General features: G+C 34.4%; 1 protein-coding gene across 1 annotated transcript in view; it reads right to left on the bottom strand.

Moving 5' to 3' along the window:
- STPG2 (sperm tail PG-rich repeat containing 2) overlaps positions 1–16,818 on the bottom strand; it is a 431,309-nt gene that overhangs the window by 320,232 nt on the left and 94,259 nt on the right. The window contains exon 5 of the mRNA XM_045472302.1: positions 1,560–1,719. Coding sequence (XP_045328258.1) covers positions 1,560–1,719 — 160 coding nt within the window. The remainder of the gene's footprint in view (positions 1–1,559; positions 1,720–16,818) is intronic.

Genomic DNA, 16,818 nt, shown 5'->3' with positions numbered 1-16,818 from the left:
ATCTTTAATATTCTCATGAGAGCCAAGTAGACAGCAAGTATTATCTGAATTTTGTAAAATAAAACTAATAAAACAATTAGTGAATTTACTTGCCCTAGGCTAAATACTGAAACAATGAAAAATCACAGTGCCAATCCTGACACTTAACTGAAACCTATACATTCCATCTACAATAATTTTTATGGAGAGAACAGTAAAGGCTGAGAGAAAAAATAATCTTCAGAAAATATGAAGTTCAACATAATTTACTTCAAGAAACCCTGAAATGGATATTTTAAAAAAAATTTTTTAATGTTGATTTTTGAGAGAGAGACAGTGTGAGCAGGGGAGGGGCAGAGAAAGAAGGACACACAGAATCTGAAGCAGGCTCCAGGCTCTGGGCTGTCAGCACAGAGCCCAACATGGGGCTCAAACCCACAAACTGTGAGATCATGACCTGAGCTGAAGTCGGGCACTCAACCAACTGAGCCACCGAGGTGCCCCTGGATATTTATTTACTATTTGATTGTGCTTGGTGAGGTGACCATGATAGTACCAAATTTCAAAGAACTAATTCCCCTGTTCCACTTCTGGGTGACCACATAATGAGTGTGGTCAGGGACACTAACAGTGTTTGAATTCTACTTCATAACAAAGCTGAAACCTGACAAAATCAACAATGGTACAGCAAACTCCAGAGGAAAAAAAAGAAAATACACAAAGTTAAAATTTGACTTACAATGGACCTTTACGTTGGCAAAATACTTGATTCTTGAAACAACAGTGAAAAACAAAGCAAGCCTCTATGGATTGTAGGCTCTCTAAGTATTCTCATTGGCTGACAGGTTGTAGTCTCCTAATTTGGTTCTTCATCAAAAACCCTTGAAAGAGTTTCTCCATTCTGTTTCACTTTTTTTCTCTTCATATTCTCATAAGTAGTCACTACAACAGTTTGGTTGTTTAGTGGTAATACATTTCTAAATTACTGCTGGAAATGAGTGTCCTATTTTCTATCTATTTTACCTGCGTGAAATAACACACTTAACTGATTTATCCTCATTACCAGGAAAAGTTATTGCATTCATTTTTAGTCTAAGAAAACTATTATTAGTAGCTGAACTAATCCTAACTTTTAAAATCAAAATTACTTTGGGAATTTTAACCTTCCCAAATAAATGTTTATCTTTTTATATGGATGTTTTCTTGATACTTGAGAAAAATTAAAATAATTCCATGACACTAACATGATATGTGTCTTATACATAGTTAAATTCCTTTCTCCTCTAACAACTCTACCATACTAAGAATTTTGGGTTATTCCCTAGTAGAAAATGACTTTATTAGTTTTAAGTTCAAATGAGTAACATTGTCTTTGGTAAAATTAAGGGACATAAACCTCAAAAAAATCTTATGGCTGAAAAAAATCTAAAATCTTTCACTGAATAAAGCAGATTTTTTTTCATCTTATACATTTAAAAGAGGGGTATGGTAAATATAAAGGTATGTTTATAATATTCTATTTTAGTATGGAGACCTTAATTTTTTTTCCTCATAGCTTTAAAAACACAGTCTGTACTTACCTGGCCCATCAGTCATTTTCTCCAGGCACCGAGGAGCTGTGCTAAGAAAGGAGGTATGTTTCAGCTTAGCCGCAAAACTACGAGGTGGCATGTATTTATGTTGAACTTGGGACATCTCATATGATTTTTGAACATCATAGCTGCCAGGTGCTGGAATGTCCTAGAAAGATTTCAATGGATGAGCATAAACATATCTTATATGGAATATATCTAAGACTAGGTAGCATAGATGTTCACACTAAACAATGGCATAAGTAGAAAAATATGAAAATTTTCTTAATCACTTTTTAAAAAAAAGAAATTTAAAAGAGTATCCCTAAATTTATGCTCTCCTAATAAAAGTGTAAATTTGCTTGTCAAAATTTAAGGTTAAATAAATAGAATTAGGAAACTTAGATCCATATTCTTTAAAAAAAATAGCCTTTATAATATAGATCAAACTTTCATTTTCAAATTTCACATTGAAAATCAAATTACATACAGGAATGAGAACAATAATTTTTTGTTTTCATAGGCAGCAGAACTATCCCTGCTATATCTGTTCTACATGGCCATACTTCACTTCTTCTATGAATGAGACTGCTTATTTCATTTTTAAGATTCCAATTAAGTTAAAAGCCTTCCCCTTTCATCATTTATGGCTGTTTATATGCTCTACAGTTATATTAACATTTTTAATCAACATAAACCACATGGAAATTAATAACTACAATAATAATTCTAAACTCAATTAAATATAAAATATCATTGCACAATTAATGCCTGTGAACTATTAGCTAATTATTTCAATGAAAAAAATTTAACTCCTTTTCCTCAAATTATTTTAAAATAGAAAATGTTATATGTAACATATCTGTTCATCTCTATGACGTAGAAAGATGGAACTTTTCAAGTTTTAATGATTTTCTGGTACACAGGTGACTTTTGTGGCTAATGGTGTGCACTCTAGCACTAGACTTCTTGGGTTTCAAATATTTGTGCCTTACTTCTTTAGAGACCCTAAGCAAGCCACTTAACCTCTGTGATTCTCAGTTTCCTCATTTGTAAGTGAGAAAGATAATAATATTTACATCATAAATCATAGGGTTGTTGTGAGGATTAAATGAATTAAAACAGGTAAAATACTTAGATTGGTACCTAATTCTATAAAAGCATTAGCTAATCTTAACTATTCTACAAAAACCAATTGCAATGCAAACAAGACAGAACTACCAAAGTTTGGACTAATAGGGGAGTATTATAAGGTTTCAAATAAGTCAAACAAATCTGGATATTGAAAAATCAGACTTTTAAAGTCCATGTTTTATAAAACATACTTTCTCTGGTTTCTCATACCCTTGTTATCACCTCCAAGCACATGCCAACAACATTATTTTCTACTTCCAAAGAATCACGAAATATGGTAAGGGCACTCAACATGACTAGGGGAGAGATGCTTACACGAAACCTCACGTTTCTGGTTTAAGTCCTGTGTCAAACACCAAATGCCACATCGTAAAGTCAACTAAGAAAGGTCAACAGTTGTTTTCTTCTGGCCTATATCAACAGAATATTTAGTAAGAGTGGGCTGAAGAGAAGCAATAATAGCAGTAGCTACAAAGATTACTTCTGGATCTTTTGGGGCTGCTTCAGTAGTACGTGGAAGGAAAGTGGGAGAGAGTGCCAAAGCACGAGGAAATCGTGAATACACACAGGATACACAAGGGTATTTAGGAAAGCTTTGCAAAGATCTTGACTGTCCCTACTATACACTTTATTTTTCTTATCTGACATTATTATGGTTACTGCTTCCTGAACACCGTGCCTGGTGTCACCACCTATTCCTTTTTCCAGTGCCCAGCCTCTATATGATTGATGGCTATGGCTCCTGCCACATAGGAATCTTTTTTTTTTTTTTTTTTAATGCCTTGAAGCAACAATAAGAAACTTCATCCGTGATCAGTTTTCTTCAGAAATACTGTGTTCTCACCCAGGAAAATTCATCACACTATTTATCCTAAATTTCAATAGATTCACTGGCTCTTTTATTAAGTGAAAATATATTACCCTTGCTCATGATCACCTGTTCTTACAGCGTATTTACGCTTCTCTGAAAACATACTACCTTCTTTTATCCTTTATCAGTGCTTCTAAGTTCTTCTTACTCATCTTCAATTCTCATTTTGTCTGACCAAGAGACTGATTTTTCAAGTCCATTTCCTAGGCAAATGATTGGTAAGATAAATCTGAAACAATGTCTAATAGCAATAATTTAAACAATACGTATATATGGTACCCTAAACACCATTTCAGGAAAAAACAGTATGTGTAGCTAAGATCATCAAATCTCTCTGGGTGATCCTTTATACATCACAGAAAATAGGAAAGGCACACGGTGAGTGGATATGAAAAACATTTCTCATGGCTTTTTTTTTTTACCCCAGTTATTTGTATCCTGTTCCTGTATTTGGAAAATTCAAAATACTTCCCAGCAGAATCTGAGTCCTGGTCCAAAAACTAAAAATGCCTGATTCGCATATTCCTGGTCTAATTTTTTAGCTAGGACATGAATCTAGGTCCTAGGCTTAAATGACAAACTTTGAACTGGCAGCCAATTATTCAAAGAAACAGACAGCACTAAAAATTCCATTCTAGTGAGGGGCTGGCAATGCTAGAAGCTATGTCCAGCTCACAGAGGCAACAAGAGTAAGTATAGACTGAGGGAAAATGCCACAAAATGTCTGATGAAATAAAAGCTATGCCTCAGTGCAAATTAGAGGTAAATCTAAGGTATCCTGACTTTATCTAGAAAACTCAGGCCCTATCTATAAATGATATAATCACAGAATTAAAATAATTGATGTATGTAAAAATCTTAGAATGGTATCCGATACATAACAAGCACCAGAACTTCCTTCTATTGCCATCATCGTTGTCATTAGCATTATTATTCCTATTAGGTGTGACACTGCACGTAACCCTCAAAGATACCTTCCTTGCCTGGAGAGATGTCAACTGGATATTTAAAGGGAAAGCCGCTAGTATGTTAAGAACCAAACAAACAACAATGACAAAACTGAAAAGTAGTCAAGTTGTTGAGAATCACAAGAAGACAATGTCCCAGGCAGTTTAAAAAAAAAAAATCACTAGTTTCAACCAGCTTCAAGGGAAAGCAGGTCGCCGCATTTATGTTTTGGAAAAACTATTTCACATACTTTGTGACCTTATTCAATTCTGTCAAGCAAGTTGAAGCCCCTGTAAAATTCTCCATGCCCAAATACAAGCTTCTTCTTCAAGGTATTTGACAAATTTTGAACTTGGAAGAGTAGAAAGCTGAAGAGTAAAGCTGAAACTTGAGAGTAGAGGGTAGAACATGCAGGAAGAAATAAGAGACCCTCAGGGTTTCAACCGGAAATTTAAAAGGGTGACAAGGGCAGAGCCACAAAGACAGAGTGGGATCTTAGTCTTGTGGCACTTCTCAGGTAAACCGTCACTAGAAGGACGAACCCCAGCAGTCTACAACAGACCTGACAGCAAGAGCCATATGACAGAAATCCGTGCACTAGACTTAACACTGTGGGTAACTGAACCATAAATACTCCTTTCAAGTTATACAGTAAATGCTCTTTCATATCTATTTTCATTTCTTTCCTGTTTCTAGGGACAAATATATCAATACAATGGTAGGTAGCATAATATAAGAATTATCACTATGCTTTGGCTGAAATAAGCTTTCATTACACCTTTTGGGTAAATTGTTCTGGCTGTTATTTCCTACCTACCTGAGTGTATTCCAGTCTAAAAATTTATTTTAAAATCCCAAATATATAATTATTAAAAAAATCACTAGAATGTATTTTCTAATGAAGCTTGGCCTATCAGTTAAGCGACTTAAGCAGACTTCAATGAAACTTTCAAACAAAGTTTTGAATCACAATCTTTAATCAAATGTATATACAGTATATACATATGTATGTATATGTATATATGTGTATATGTATGTATATACATATATATATATGGGTCATAAATGTAGTGAAGTTTGCCTCAATATGCAGAAAACTTTTTGATTAAAGCAATTTACCAATATGCTTATTCAAGTTGCTTCATTTTGGCTTTGTAGAGAATAAAGGCATTTCAGATAATAATCAAATTATCTTTGTTTTGCGTATTGCAAATTATAATTACAATCACATTACCCTTGCCATTTTTCAGCTTTCCTAACATTTGTCATCCTGAACACATGCCTCTTTAAATATCTGACTTAGGAAAGAATAAGTGTTATTTTAGAACAAAAAATAATAATATATAATATTCATATAGATAGGAAATTATACTGTTTTGTGATAGGCAAAAATAGAAAATATTGATTTTATTTGCCATAATCTCCTGGCACACCAGAAGACTTTTTACCCTAATGCTGGTTTATGAAAGGAACTAAAATTGTAAGCTACACCATGGTACTTCAGGCTCAGTAAAGAATAACATAAAGTGCTGATGGACAAAATCATGTAGACAATAAAACCACTGATTTCACCTACTTTCTCTAATGTAACATTATACAATTCATACTTGAATCACAATTTTGCAGTTGTTTGCTGACATTTCCACTTCATTAGCCTCAGATAGCCTTAAAGTAAAACTCATTATCTTCCCTTTCCCAACTACCCAACCTTCTATCCTTTCTTACCTACCTATAATAACTCCTTATTTAACCAGGTCTGCAAATAGAAAGCTGGCATTTACTTTTCTTCACCTTCCTCTCCCATATCTAAAAATCATCGGTTATAACCATTTTAACATCTCTCCCTTTATCCTTTTCTTTTATTTTCTTTACTACCAAAACAATCTTGCTGAGGGCTCTAAAATATACCTGACAACTGTACTAACTGTCTCTTTAAACGTTAGGTCTTCTGTCTCAAACCATCTGCATCACAGTTGCAAATAAGTTATTGTACTAAAACATGACAGAATTCTGCGGGAAACATGCATTGGTTCCTGAGTGCAATGTGAAATTTTTCGGAAAATTATCTTTGGCAGTAAAAGTCTTCTTAAATTTGAAGGCAAATTTACAATTGTAAAACCCAGTTCAAGTAGGTCCTCTTCCATTCTTGATCACCCTAGCTAGAAGTGACAGCCTTCACTTTTCAATTCTTCTGTTCCTTATCATATAAATATACTTATCTATATAAACACATAAATATAAGTATACTGTATACTTATTTGTAAACATATAAACATACAAAGAGTTCATTAAACAAATATATTAATTTGAATATATATTTCTTTTTTCATCAATGTAAAAGCAGGAAGAAGGTATATAGCTATCTGATGCTTCCTCAAATAAGATTCTACTTACCTTATATATTGGCAGATTAATTTTCCTTTTACTCTCTCAAAGAAAGCTGACATTAAAAATCCAGGAGCATAGGGGCACCACAATAGCACTGGACATTTAGGCTCTTTCATGCTTCCTCCTGTACCATTCTTTTTTTTTTTTTAATGTTTATTTATTTTTTAGAGAGTGCAAGCATGGGAGGGGCAGAAAGAGGGGGACAAAGGATCTGACGTGGGACCCGCGCTGACAGCAGCAAGCCTGACATGAGGCTCAAACTCATGAACCATGAGATCATGACCTGAGCGGAAGCCAGTCATTCAACCAACTGAGCCACCAAGGCATTCCTCTCCTGTATTATTCTTAGACTAGCTCATCCTTATGTTCTCAAGATACTGACCATAGCCCAAACCATAACATTCTCATTTCAGAAATGAAAGTAAAGGACAAAAGGCAAAAATATGTTTAATAACACAACAGCTTTCTCTGAAGAACTTTCCCAGTCCCATAACTTTTGCTTTCTTTGCATTAGTTAAAAGTATGTCAAATAACTACCCTATAACTATAATAGAACTTGAAAAAAGGAATTGTTTTAGCTGGGCACATTGCTCTTCAAATAAAATTGGATTCTGTTGGTAAGGAAGAAAAAGACAAATATATCTTTATATCTATATGTGGTTGGCAACTAGTAATCTCAGTCATAATATTCTCTGCCTTTGAGGGCACTAGAATTATAAACTATAACTCACTTCTAGAGTACTATCCAGGATATTAGACTATCTCACTCAAGAGCTATTTTGACTAGAGGTTTGTGGGCTTTGTTCTCTAATTCTTGCTCATCCTGTGGGTCTCAACCTTTCCTGAATCCATTAGCTGTCAGGTCTCCAGTCATACACGTTTAGGACACACCGCTCTTAACTTTGTCGCAGTTGTTACACTTGCCATTAAATAAATCTTCAATTACTTGTTTAATATAATTCATCCGCATAGGTATATGTAAACTTTTAAAGGTTCAGAAAGTATTTTGTTGATCATTGTATCTTCAGTGATGGCAAGTGCCTTGCAGTCACTAAGTGATCAATGAATATTTTTTAATTAATGAGAAACTATACGAGCTAATGAAAGAGTGAATGAAAATGTTAGTATCTACCTTGAAGTCATTCATCCATGTGTGGCCTTATCACTGAGCGCCCCTCTAACAGCAGGGTTGCCATAATGCCTTGAAAGTATTTTCACCCCTAGAGTGCCTAAATTTGTCTCACATATAAATAGTTTATATTAAATGTCTGCTAGGTAAAGATTGTTCAAGTACTGTTTTCCCTTAAGATGTTAGGGATGTTCCTGTTTCTAAAAAAAAAAAAAAAAAAGGTATAACTTACAATCTCAGCAATGATGTAGAAATATGCATACATCTATTCATACTGACCAAGGACTGACTTCCACAAAATCGTTAGGTAGTTAATTAATATTTTATGTGAGATGCATTTCCTTCTCCTTTCTATCAAAAAAGTAGACTTTTACTTTTGAGGCTTGAGCTTTTCATGACCACCTTTGACATTGGCTTTATAGAAAAAAAATGTGTATCTCAGCAGATTAAAGTAAAACACATGAACAGAAATGGCCTATATAACCTTTCTTTTCCTGTAAATGCTAATGTTACTGAGGCAGGAAAAAAAAAAAAGCATAGATTATTGCCAGTCCTAATAGTTCTAACTGACATGAGAACATTTCTTCAGAGTTTCATCAACTCAATACAAATCCGGAAGTTAATTCTTTTGTAAGTTGAAAGTGCAAAGAGTTAATGTAAGTGATTTTTTAAAAGACCATAACTGTTCCTAGAACCAGTTGGACAGATTTAGATAAGGCACTAAAAACTATCTTGATAAACTTGGAAAACTTAATAGAGTTAAATTTTGAATGTGATTCTTGAGGGATGAAATCAAATGACCCGCTATTGTCATCTATTATGTTCAGTATGGCAAGAATTACCTCTTATATAAAAAGAAGGATCATTTTAAGGTAGTGCTATTGAAATACCATGGAACCTAGAGTCAGAATTGCTGGGTTATATTCATAGCCTTGTTATTAGCATCATTCATGCAGGCCTTCAAGAACCTCACTCATCCAAGCCCCTCTCACCCTGATGATGCTGAAGGTCATGTTCAGAAATACTTCGTGGGTCACTGTGCAGGGGATGTGTTTTCTCCCTTCTCTTCTTCCTATGACATTGGTAGTGAGATGAGTCGTAGAACTATTTATATTTGGAAATTGCCTCTCCCACAGTAAGCTATGAGTGGGCAGGATAATCCGGACTTCCTTTCTGTGAGGTATAAATATCTTAGCATTCCATTACCTGCATCAAAAATTAATTATGGCTGGGATGCCTGGGTGGCTCAGTAGGTTAAGTGTCCTACTCTTGGTATTGGCTCAGGTCATGATATCACAGTTTATGAGTTCAAGCCCCATGTCGGGCTCTGCAGTGCCAGTGTGGGGCTTGCTTGGGATTCTTTCTCTCTCCCTCTCTGTGCCTCTCTCTCTCTCTCTCTCTCTCTCAAAACAAATAAATAAACTTAAGAAAATGAAATAAAAATAATTATGGTTATATCTAGACAGAGAAAAGTAAAGGTGATGACAGACAGGAATAAACTATGAAAAAGGAGAGAAAACAAGGTAATTAAGACAAAGGAGATAGGGAACAGGAACCGAAGGCTGCCTGCACACAGAGGTAAAGATCCCTGGTAATGTTAACCATACATTCAAATAATGTCTTCCATGTTATGACACATAGTTTATAGATCTCAATAGCAAAAGGCAAACTGTACATTTGAAATGAAGGAAACCAAATTATTCTCCCTGAATGTTCCTCTTAATATCTTTTCTAATGAATGAAATATATTTTAAATATCCCATTTCCTTCCAGATTTATAGTGTTTCACATAGCACTAAAGAATTGTTCAAGTCAGTTTATACTTGGTGTCAAATTTAATAGCACATTTTTTAGTGACACTAAATGTTTCTTGATTGAATAGATAAAGAAACAAAACAGGCAGAATAAAACATTAGATGAAAAAGCTTCAAGGGTTCTATCACTGTGTCTAAGTGTCATACATATAAAGGTTATAGCCATCTAAAAACATCCAAAATATCTTTTAACTTCATAAAGAATGAAGAAAACGATCATCTAGAATAATGCAAATATCCTTCTTCCTTTCCTTTTTTTTAAAAAGTTTGGTATATTGTTTCCCCTGTACTGTAAACAAAATGCTGCTTAAGTGATCCTGTTTTTAAATGCTACACTCTTTTAGTTTTGGTCTAACAAAAATTTACTGACTCTTTACTAAGCACTGATGCTAGTAACCATCCATAGTGAAGACTCTGGACTCTGAAGCTATGTTGTCTGGGTTCAAGGTCTGGCTCAGTATTTCTGCTAATCACATGACCATGGGTAAATCTTACGGCTCAATTTCCTCATCTATAAAATGGGAATAATAATAGTTCCTACCTTGGAGGCGTGTTGTAAGGATTAAATGAGTTAATATATGTGCAACACAGAGTGCTAGGTGACACTATGAGAACCGTGTAAATTTTAGTTAGTAATATGCCTCATAAATACTGATATTTGGGTGATACTTGATTTTTTTCCCCAAATAACTACTACAAGTACTATTTGAAAGTAATATATTCTTCAATGTCAGAAATAAATTAATTTAAAACATAAGGGTCTTTTTTTGAACATGCAGTATAAAAAAATATCAGTATATCTGTTTCAAATGACAAAAAGCACAAAGACTGACATAAAATTGTAACTTGGTTATGGGCCAAATATAATTTAACAAATATCTTCATTAGACATTAAAAAAAAACCCAAAACTTAGAATAGAGTCCTCTATCATTTACTAACATTATTAAATAAATGTCATGCTCTAAAAAACAAACCAAAAAAAAAAAAAAACTCTTTTCTCCATACATTTCAGGAAGATGAATCAACTCTTTTTAAAAAGCAGTATTTATTGAACAATTTCAAATGACTTTGTTAGAGTTATTGGAAATCTACATTTCAATATATTAAATAAAATGTAAATTTTCTAGTACCAGGTTCTGGTTTTGTAGAATACAGATACTTTCATCACCTTAAAGATACAACTATCATAAGAAAAGTGAATTTCTTTATAAAGATATTCCATATTAATGCCTATATAATAAAAGGCAAAGTCAATTTCACATGCACAGAAGCATGTGGGAAAAAAAGACAAGTGCAAGGGAAAGAAAAAAGAAAGTTCATAGTTTCAGCTTAGAAAAGCATCTAATTCACATCTCTCATGGATTCACTCCAAATCTGCCAGAGAACTCATAGGAAAAATTAAAAAGAAACATGCACATGTGCACACACACACACACATACACACACACACACACACACACACACACACACACACACAGCAAAATGAAATGAACAAAAAAAAGCTAACAAACCAGAAGTAAAAAGGGATATCTAACTTATATAGTCCTTACTGGCAAGTAAAAATTGGTATAAAACATTTATTTTGTTTGTTTAGCTGAAATATAATATCAATTAGCATAAAAAGAGATATTGCATCCTGTCTCCACTGTCTATTGCTGGCTAAGAGATCTAGGATCTATATCACATAGATTACTGGCCCAGTATAGATCACCTTTGATGTAACTACATATTGTTCTATTTTTCCTTCCCATTACTACACTACATTCTCACTGTAAATATTTAAAATACAAAGTAAAAAAGAAAATCCCTCTTTTACCAACCTGCACAGCTGGACTCACTGAGTACAATATTATTGTACAATATTGTACTGTACAATATTATTCTACTCTATTACTTTAACCAGCCTTCACAAGTGAACATTTAACTCATTTTCACTTTTGCATTGTTATAAACAATTACATAATAAATTAAAACATATACACATACGTCTATGTACTTCTGGGCAAATGCCAAGATAAATTCCTGGAAAACGAAATTGTTAAGGCAAGGGATATGTGCAATTTAAGTTTTGGTTGAAATTATCAAGTAGTCTCAGAAAAGTTTTACCAATGTAAACTCTCCCAATAGTACAGGGGCCCTTAAACAACATGAATTTGAATTACATGGGTCCACTTACATGCAGATTTTTTTAAATAAATATATTGGAAATTTTTGGAGATTTGCAACAATTTGAAAAAATACACATATGTACCGTGTGGTCTAGAAGTATGGAAAAATTTAGGAAAAAGTTAGGTATGTCATGAGTGAATAAAACATATGTAGCCAGTATTTTATCATTCACTACAATAAAATGTTTACAAAGTTAAAATGTATCAAAATGTACACACACACACACACACACACACACACACACACACTTACAGATAGCACATGGCACCATTTGCAGATGAGAGAAATGTAAACACACATAAAAATGTAGTACTGAATCGTAACTGTATAAAATTCACTGTAGCATATACAGTACTACTTGTGATAATTTCGTAGCCATCTCCTGTTACTGCTGCAGTGAGCTCAAGTGTTGCGAATATCTGCTTAAAACACTGTGTGACACTAATTCCTCCACACGAACAGTTTCTCTCTCCACTAAATTGCCTACCACAGCAAAAAGTGATCTCTTGTGGTGCTCACATATTTTTCAACATGTTGAATACAATACTGTTAGCCCTCAATAACACCATAGGACCCATACAAAGTGCCACTAGTGATGCTGGCAGTGCTCCTAAGAAACAGAAAAAAAGTCATGTCAGTATAAGAAAAAGTTGAATTGCTTGAAATGTACTATAGATTGAGGTCTACAGCCTGCCATTCCAAAATAAATGAATCCAGCATTAAGGGCCAATGTAAAAAAAGAAAAGACAATTTGGGAAGCCATCACTGTAGCTACACCAGCAGGCACAAAAACCCTGCACTTTTTGTGAACTACTTTTTTATCTTGTATTAAAAATGCAGCTTTTTGTGTGGGTGCAGGATTGCTATAAGAAAGTCATACCTATAGACTCTAATATGATTGAAGGAAATCTGAAGTCATTATAGGACAACCTAAACCAAAAAGAAGGTAAAGGAACTAACCTTGATTTGAGGCTTTTCAAAAGAGGTGTGGCTTTAAAAAATGTCAAGATAACAGGAAAAGCAGCTTCTGCCCAACCAAGAGGCAGCAGACAAGTTCCCAAACACCACCAAGAAAATCACTGAAAAGAAAGGATATCTGTCTGAATAGGTTTTTAATGCAGATGGAAGTGCCCCATTCTGAAAACAAAAATGCCAAAGGATATTATTGGTAAGAAAGAGAAGCAAGCACCAGGACTTAAGGCAGGAAGAGATAGGCTAATTCTACTGGTTTGTACAAATGCAGTCACTTTTATGATCAGGACTGCCCTTACGTCTAAAGCTGCTAATTACCTATAAAGCTGCTAACCCCCAAGCCTTGAAGGGAAACGAGAAAACATCAGCTACCGGTCTTGTGGTTATACAAGAAGGCTTGGACAAAAACCCTTTTTCTGGATTGGTTTTATCTGTGCTTTGTCCCTGAAGTCACGAAGTACCTTGACAGTAAGGGGACTGCCTTTTTTTTCTTTCTTTCAAAGTGTTTAGGAGTTCTTTAATTATAAAAAGAAAGGCAATGGGATTATCTATCAGGTTCTAAAGGTACCCATGCATTAAATCACTCAAATTCTATCTTAAAAACCAAAACCTTAAATTACAGTACTATTAAGCTTCCTTATAGTAAGGAATAAGACCAAGCTATACTAGGGTACAAAATCCTGAAATTCTTGGCATGAAAATGATTTAGTAAACATCTGGTTTATTCAAACATTAGGCCTACTGAAGACAGAATTAACAGAGCTCATGGAGTAGGGAGAAAAAAAAAATCCATACAGCATCTGCTTCACTGCAAATTTCCTGGGGAAAAATTTTATGCATTCTGTACTACAGTCTTACCAGAAAGCATCCACATGTGCTTGGTACAGGTTAACTTGAATAGGAGACTAGAAACTTTCTGTACATTCAACTGGGCAAGTAGCAGTAATGATGCAACTTTCAGAAACATTTTTAGGCATAAGAAATAGCACTGCCTACAGTGAGAGTCTTTGATAATCAAAGAAAAGAATATCACTAAATATAATCTTACAAATAAGAAGGAAAATATATGCATTTTTACCAAAACATTGCTTTACATACCAGGAAAAATGTCACAATGAGATCTTCTATGAAATTAAAACATTAATTGTTATACTCAACTTTAATCAATTCTGAAGTTATTTTGTGGTATTATAAATCAGAGAAAAAAAACAATTTAATCTAAATGCAATGTAGGTAAGAAATGAAGGACTAATATGGAAAAGGAGCAGCACTTCTCTGGCTAACTCATTAAAAAAATGCCAAATAAAGATTTTGAGTCAAATTTTATTAAACACAATAAAAACAGATCACCACTACAATTCAAGAGGAAAATCTAAATATGCACTTGACAATAAAGCACATTTGAGTATGGAGTGAAAAAAAAAAAAGTTTTCCAAAAAACCATCAAATGTATCATCTCCAAATACTCAAATAATAAATCACTTCTGCAGGCCTTTTGTTGGGTGGAATCATAATGAACTGAAGATTTATTGCTATGAAAAAAAAATCTGTAGTACAGTAACATGAATCTTGGGTATTAAGCATAATTAGCTGAATCGAGTTAAGAATTTCAAAATCTAATAAGAAACGTGTGTGTGTGTGTGTGTGTGTGTGTGTGTGTGTGTGTGTGTGAAAGGCTATAAGCCAGTTGACCCAAGAGCAACCGAGATATCTAACCTGTTCAATGAGAGCCAATATTATTTTAAATCTTGTTCTTTAAAGGCAATTAAAAATTACAGTCCCAACAGCCCATAAACCAAATTTAAAAAACTGTAGGAAGCAATTAAAACCACATTCAAAAAGCCATTTTTTTTCAGCTCAATATCAGTACCTCAAGGGGAAAAGAAAAGCATCCTTCTTTTAATACTGGACAATGCCCCCATCCACCCCATGAGTTCAACAACAAAGGCATAAAAATGGTCTACCTTCAAACACATCTCTAATTCAGCCTTTAGATCAGGGGGTCAAAAACACCTTTAAGGCTCCTTACACATGGTACTCTATGGAAAGCACCGTCAATCCTATGGAAAAAACCCCAACAGAGAGAACATCATTAAAGTCTGGAAGGATTACACCACTGAAGATGCCATCATTGCTATAGAAACAGCCATGAAAGCCAGCAAGTCTGAAACAATAAATTCCTGCTGGAGAAAACTGTGTCCAGATAGTTTTTTTTTTTTCTTTTTTAAGTTTTTACTTAAATTCTAGTTAATATACAGTGTAATATTAGTTTCAAGTGTACAATTTAGTAATTCAACACTTACATACAACACCCGGCGCTCATCATAAGTGCCTGCCTTAATCCCCATCACCTAATTACTCCATCCCCCTACCCACCTTCCCTCAGTTTGTTCTCTATAGTTAAGAGTCTATTTCTTGGTTTGCCTCTCTTTTTTCCCCCTATATTTGTTTGTTTCTTAAATTCTACATATGAATGAAATCATATGGTATTTTTCTTTCTCTGACTTATTTCACTTAGCATAATACTCTCTAGCTACATCCACATCATTGAAAATGGCAAGATTTCATCCTTTTTGATGGCTGAGTAATATATTCCATTATATCTATCTACCTATTGATCAATAAAGAAGATGTGATCTATTGATCAATGATCAATATATTGTTAAGATTAACAGATAAGATAGATCACATCTTCTTTATCCATTCCTCAGTTGATGGACATTTGGGCTATTTCCATAATTTGGTTACTGAAGATAATGCTGCTATAAACATGAGGGTCCATGCATCCCTTCGAATTAGTGTTTTTGTATTCTTTGGGTAAATATCTAGTAGTGCAATTGCTGGATAGTTTTCTTTTTAACTTTTTGAGGAACCTCCACACTGTTTTCTATAGGGACTGCTCCAGTTTGCATTCCCACCAAAAATGCAAGAGGGTTCCCCCTTCTCCACATCTGTGCCAACATCTGTTGTTTCTTGTGTTGTTAATGTTAGCCACTCTGACAGGTGTGCAGCAATATTGTAGTTTTGATTTGTATTTCCCTGATGGTCAGTGCTGTTGAGCATCTTTTCATGCATCTGTTGGCCATCTGTGCTCTTTGTAAAAGTGTCTATTCATGTGTCTAAATGTTTTGCATTACTTCATATGACTTACAACCAATGTAATTTTTTAAAAAATCATGCAAAAGACTGGAGATACAGCAGAAGAGGTGGGAGGAGACAGTTTCAAGATAAGTATTTTGGAAACATTCAAGATCTAATAGACACCACACCAAACGAATGAACAGATGACAGCTTTATGGAGAGGAGTACTTCTGAACCAGTACCAGATGATGAGGAAGAAGATACAGAAGAAGCAGTGCCAGAAAATAAACTGACATCAGTCAATGTGACAGAAGGGTTCTAATTACTTAAGACTGCTTTTGACTTCCCTCATGACATGGACCCAGCACTGAAACTAAAACAAATGGTGGAAGAAGGACTGATTGGTATCATACAGCAACATTGTTAGAAAAATGAAAACAGCAGAAAAGTCAGACAGAAATTATGTGTATATTCTGTAAAGTTGCACCAAGCATGCCTGCCTCTTTTGCCTCTCCTTCCAACTCCCCCACCTCTTCTACCTCTGCCACCCCTGCGACATCAAGACCAACCTCTATTCTTCCTCCTCCTCCTCAGCCTACTCAATGTGAAAATGATGAGGATGAAGGCCTTTATGATGATCCACTTCCACTTAACAAATAGTAAATAATCATCATAGCCAATCAATATAGCCAATAAACTTAGCGTTGTGTGTCTTTGTGTGAAAATCTAATAACTGTACAAGAACTGTATGAGATGGTTTT

This window comes from Leopardus geoffroyi, chromosome B1, assembly GCF_018350155.1.
Source record: "Leopardus geoffroyi isolate Oge1 chromosome B1, O.geoffroyi_Oge1_pat1.0, whole genome shotgun sequence".
NCBI classification, from domain to species: domain Eukaryota; kingdom Metazoa; phylum Chordata; class Mammalia; order Carnivora; family Felidae; genus Leopardus; species Leopardus geoffroyi.
Note: the sequence above shows the minus strand (reverse complement) of the source record. Positions and strands in the feature narration are given on the sequence as shown.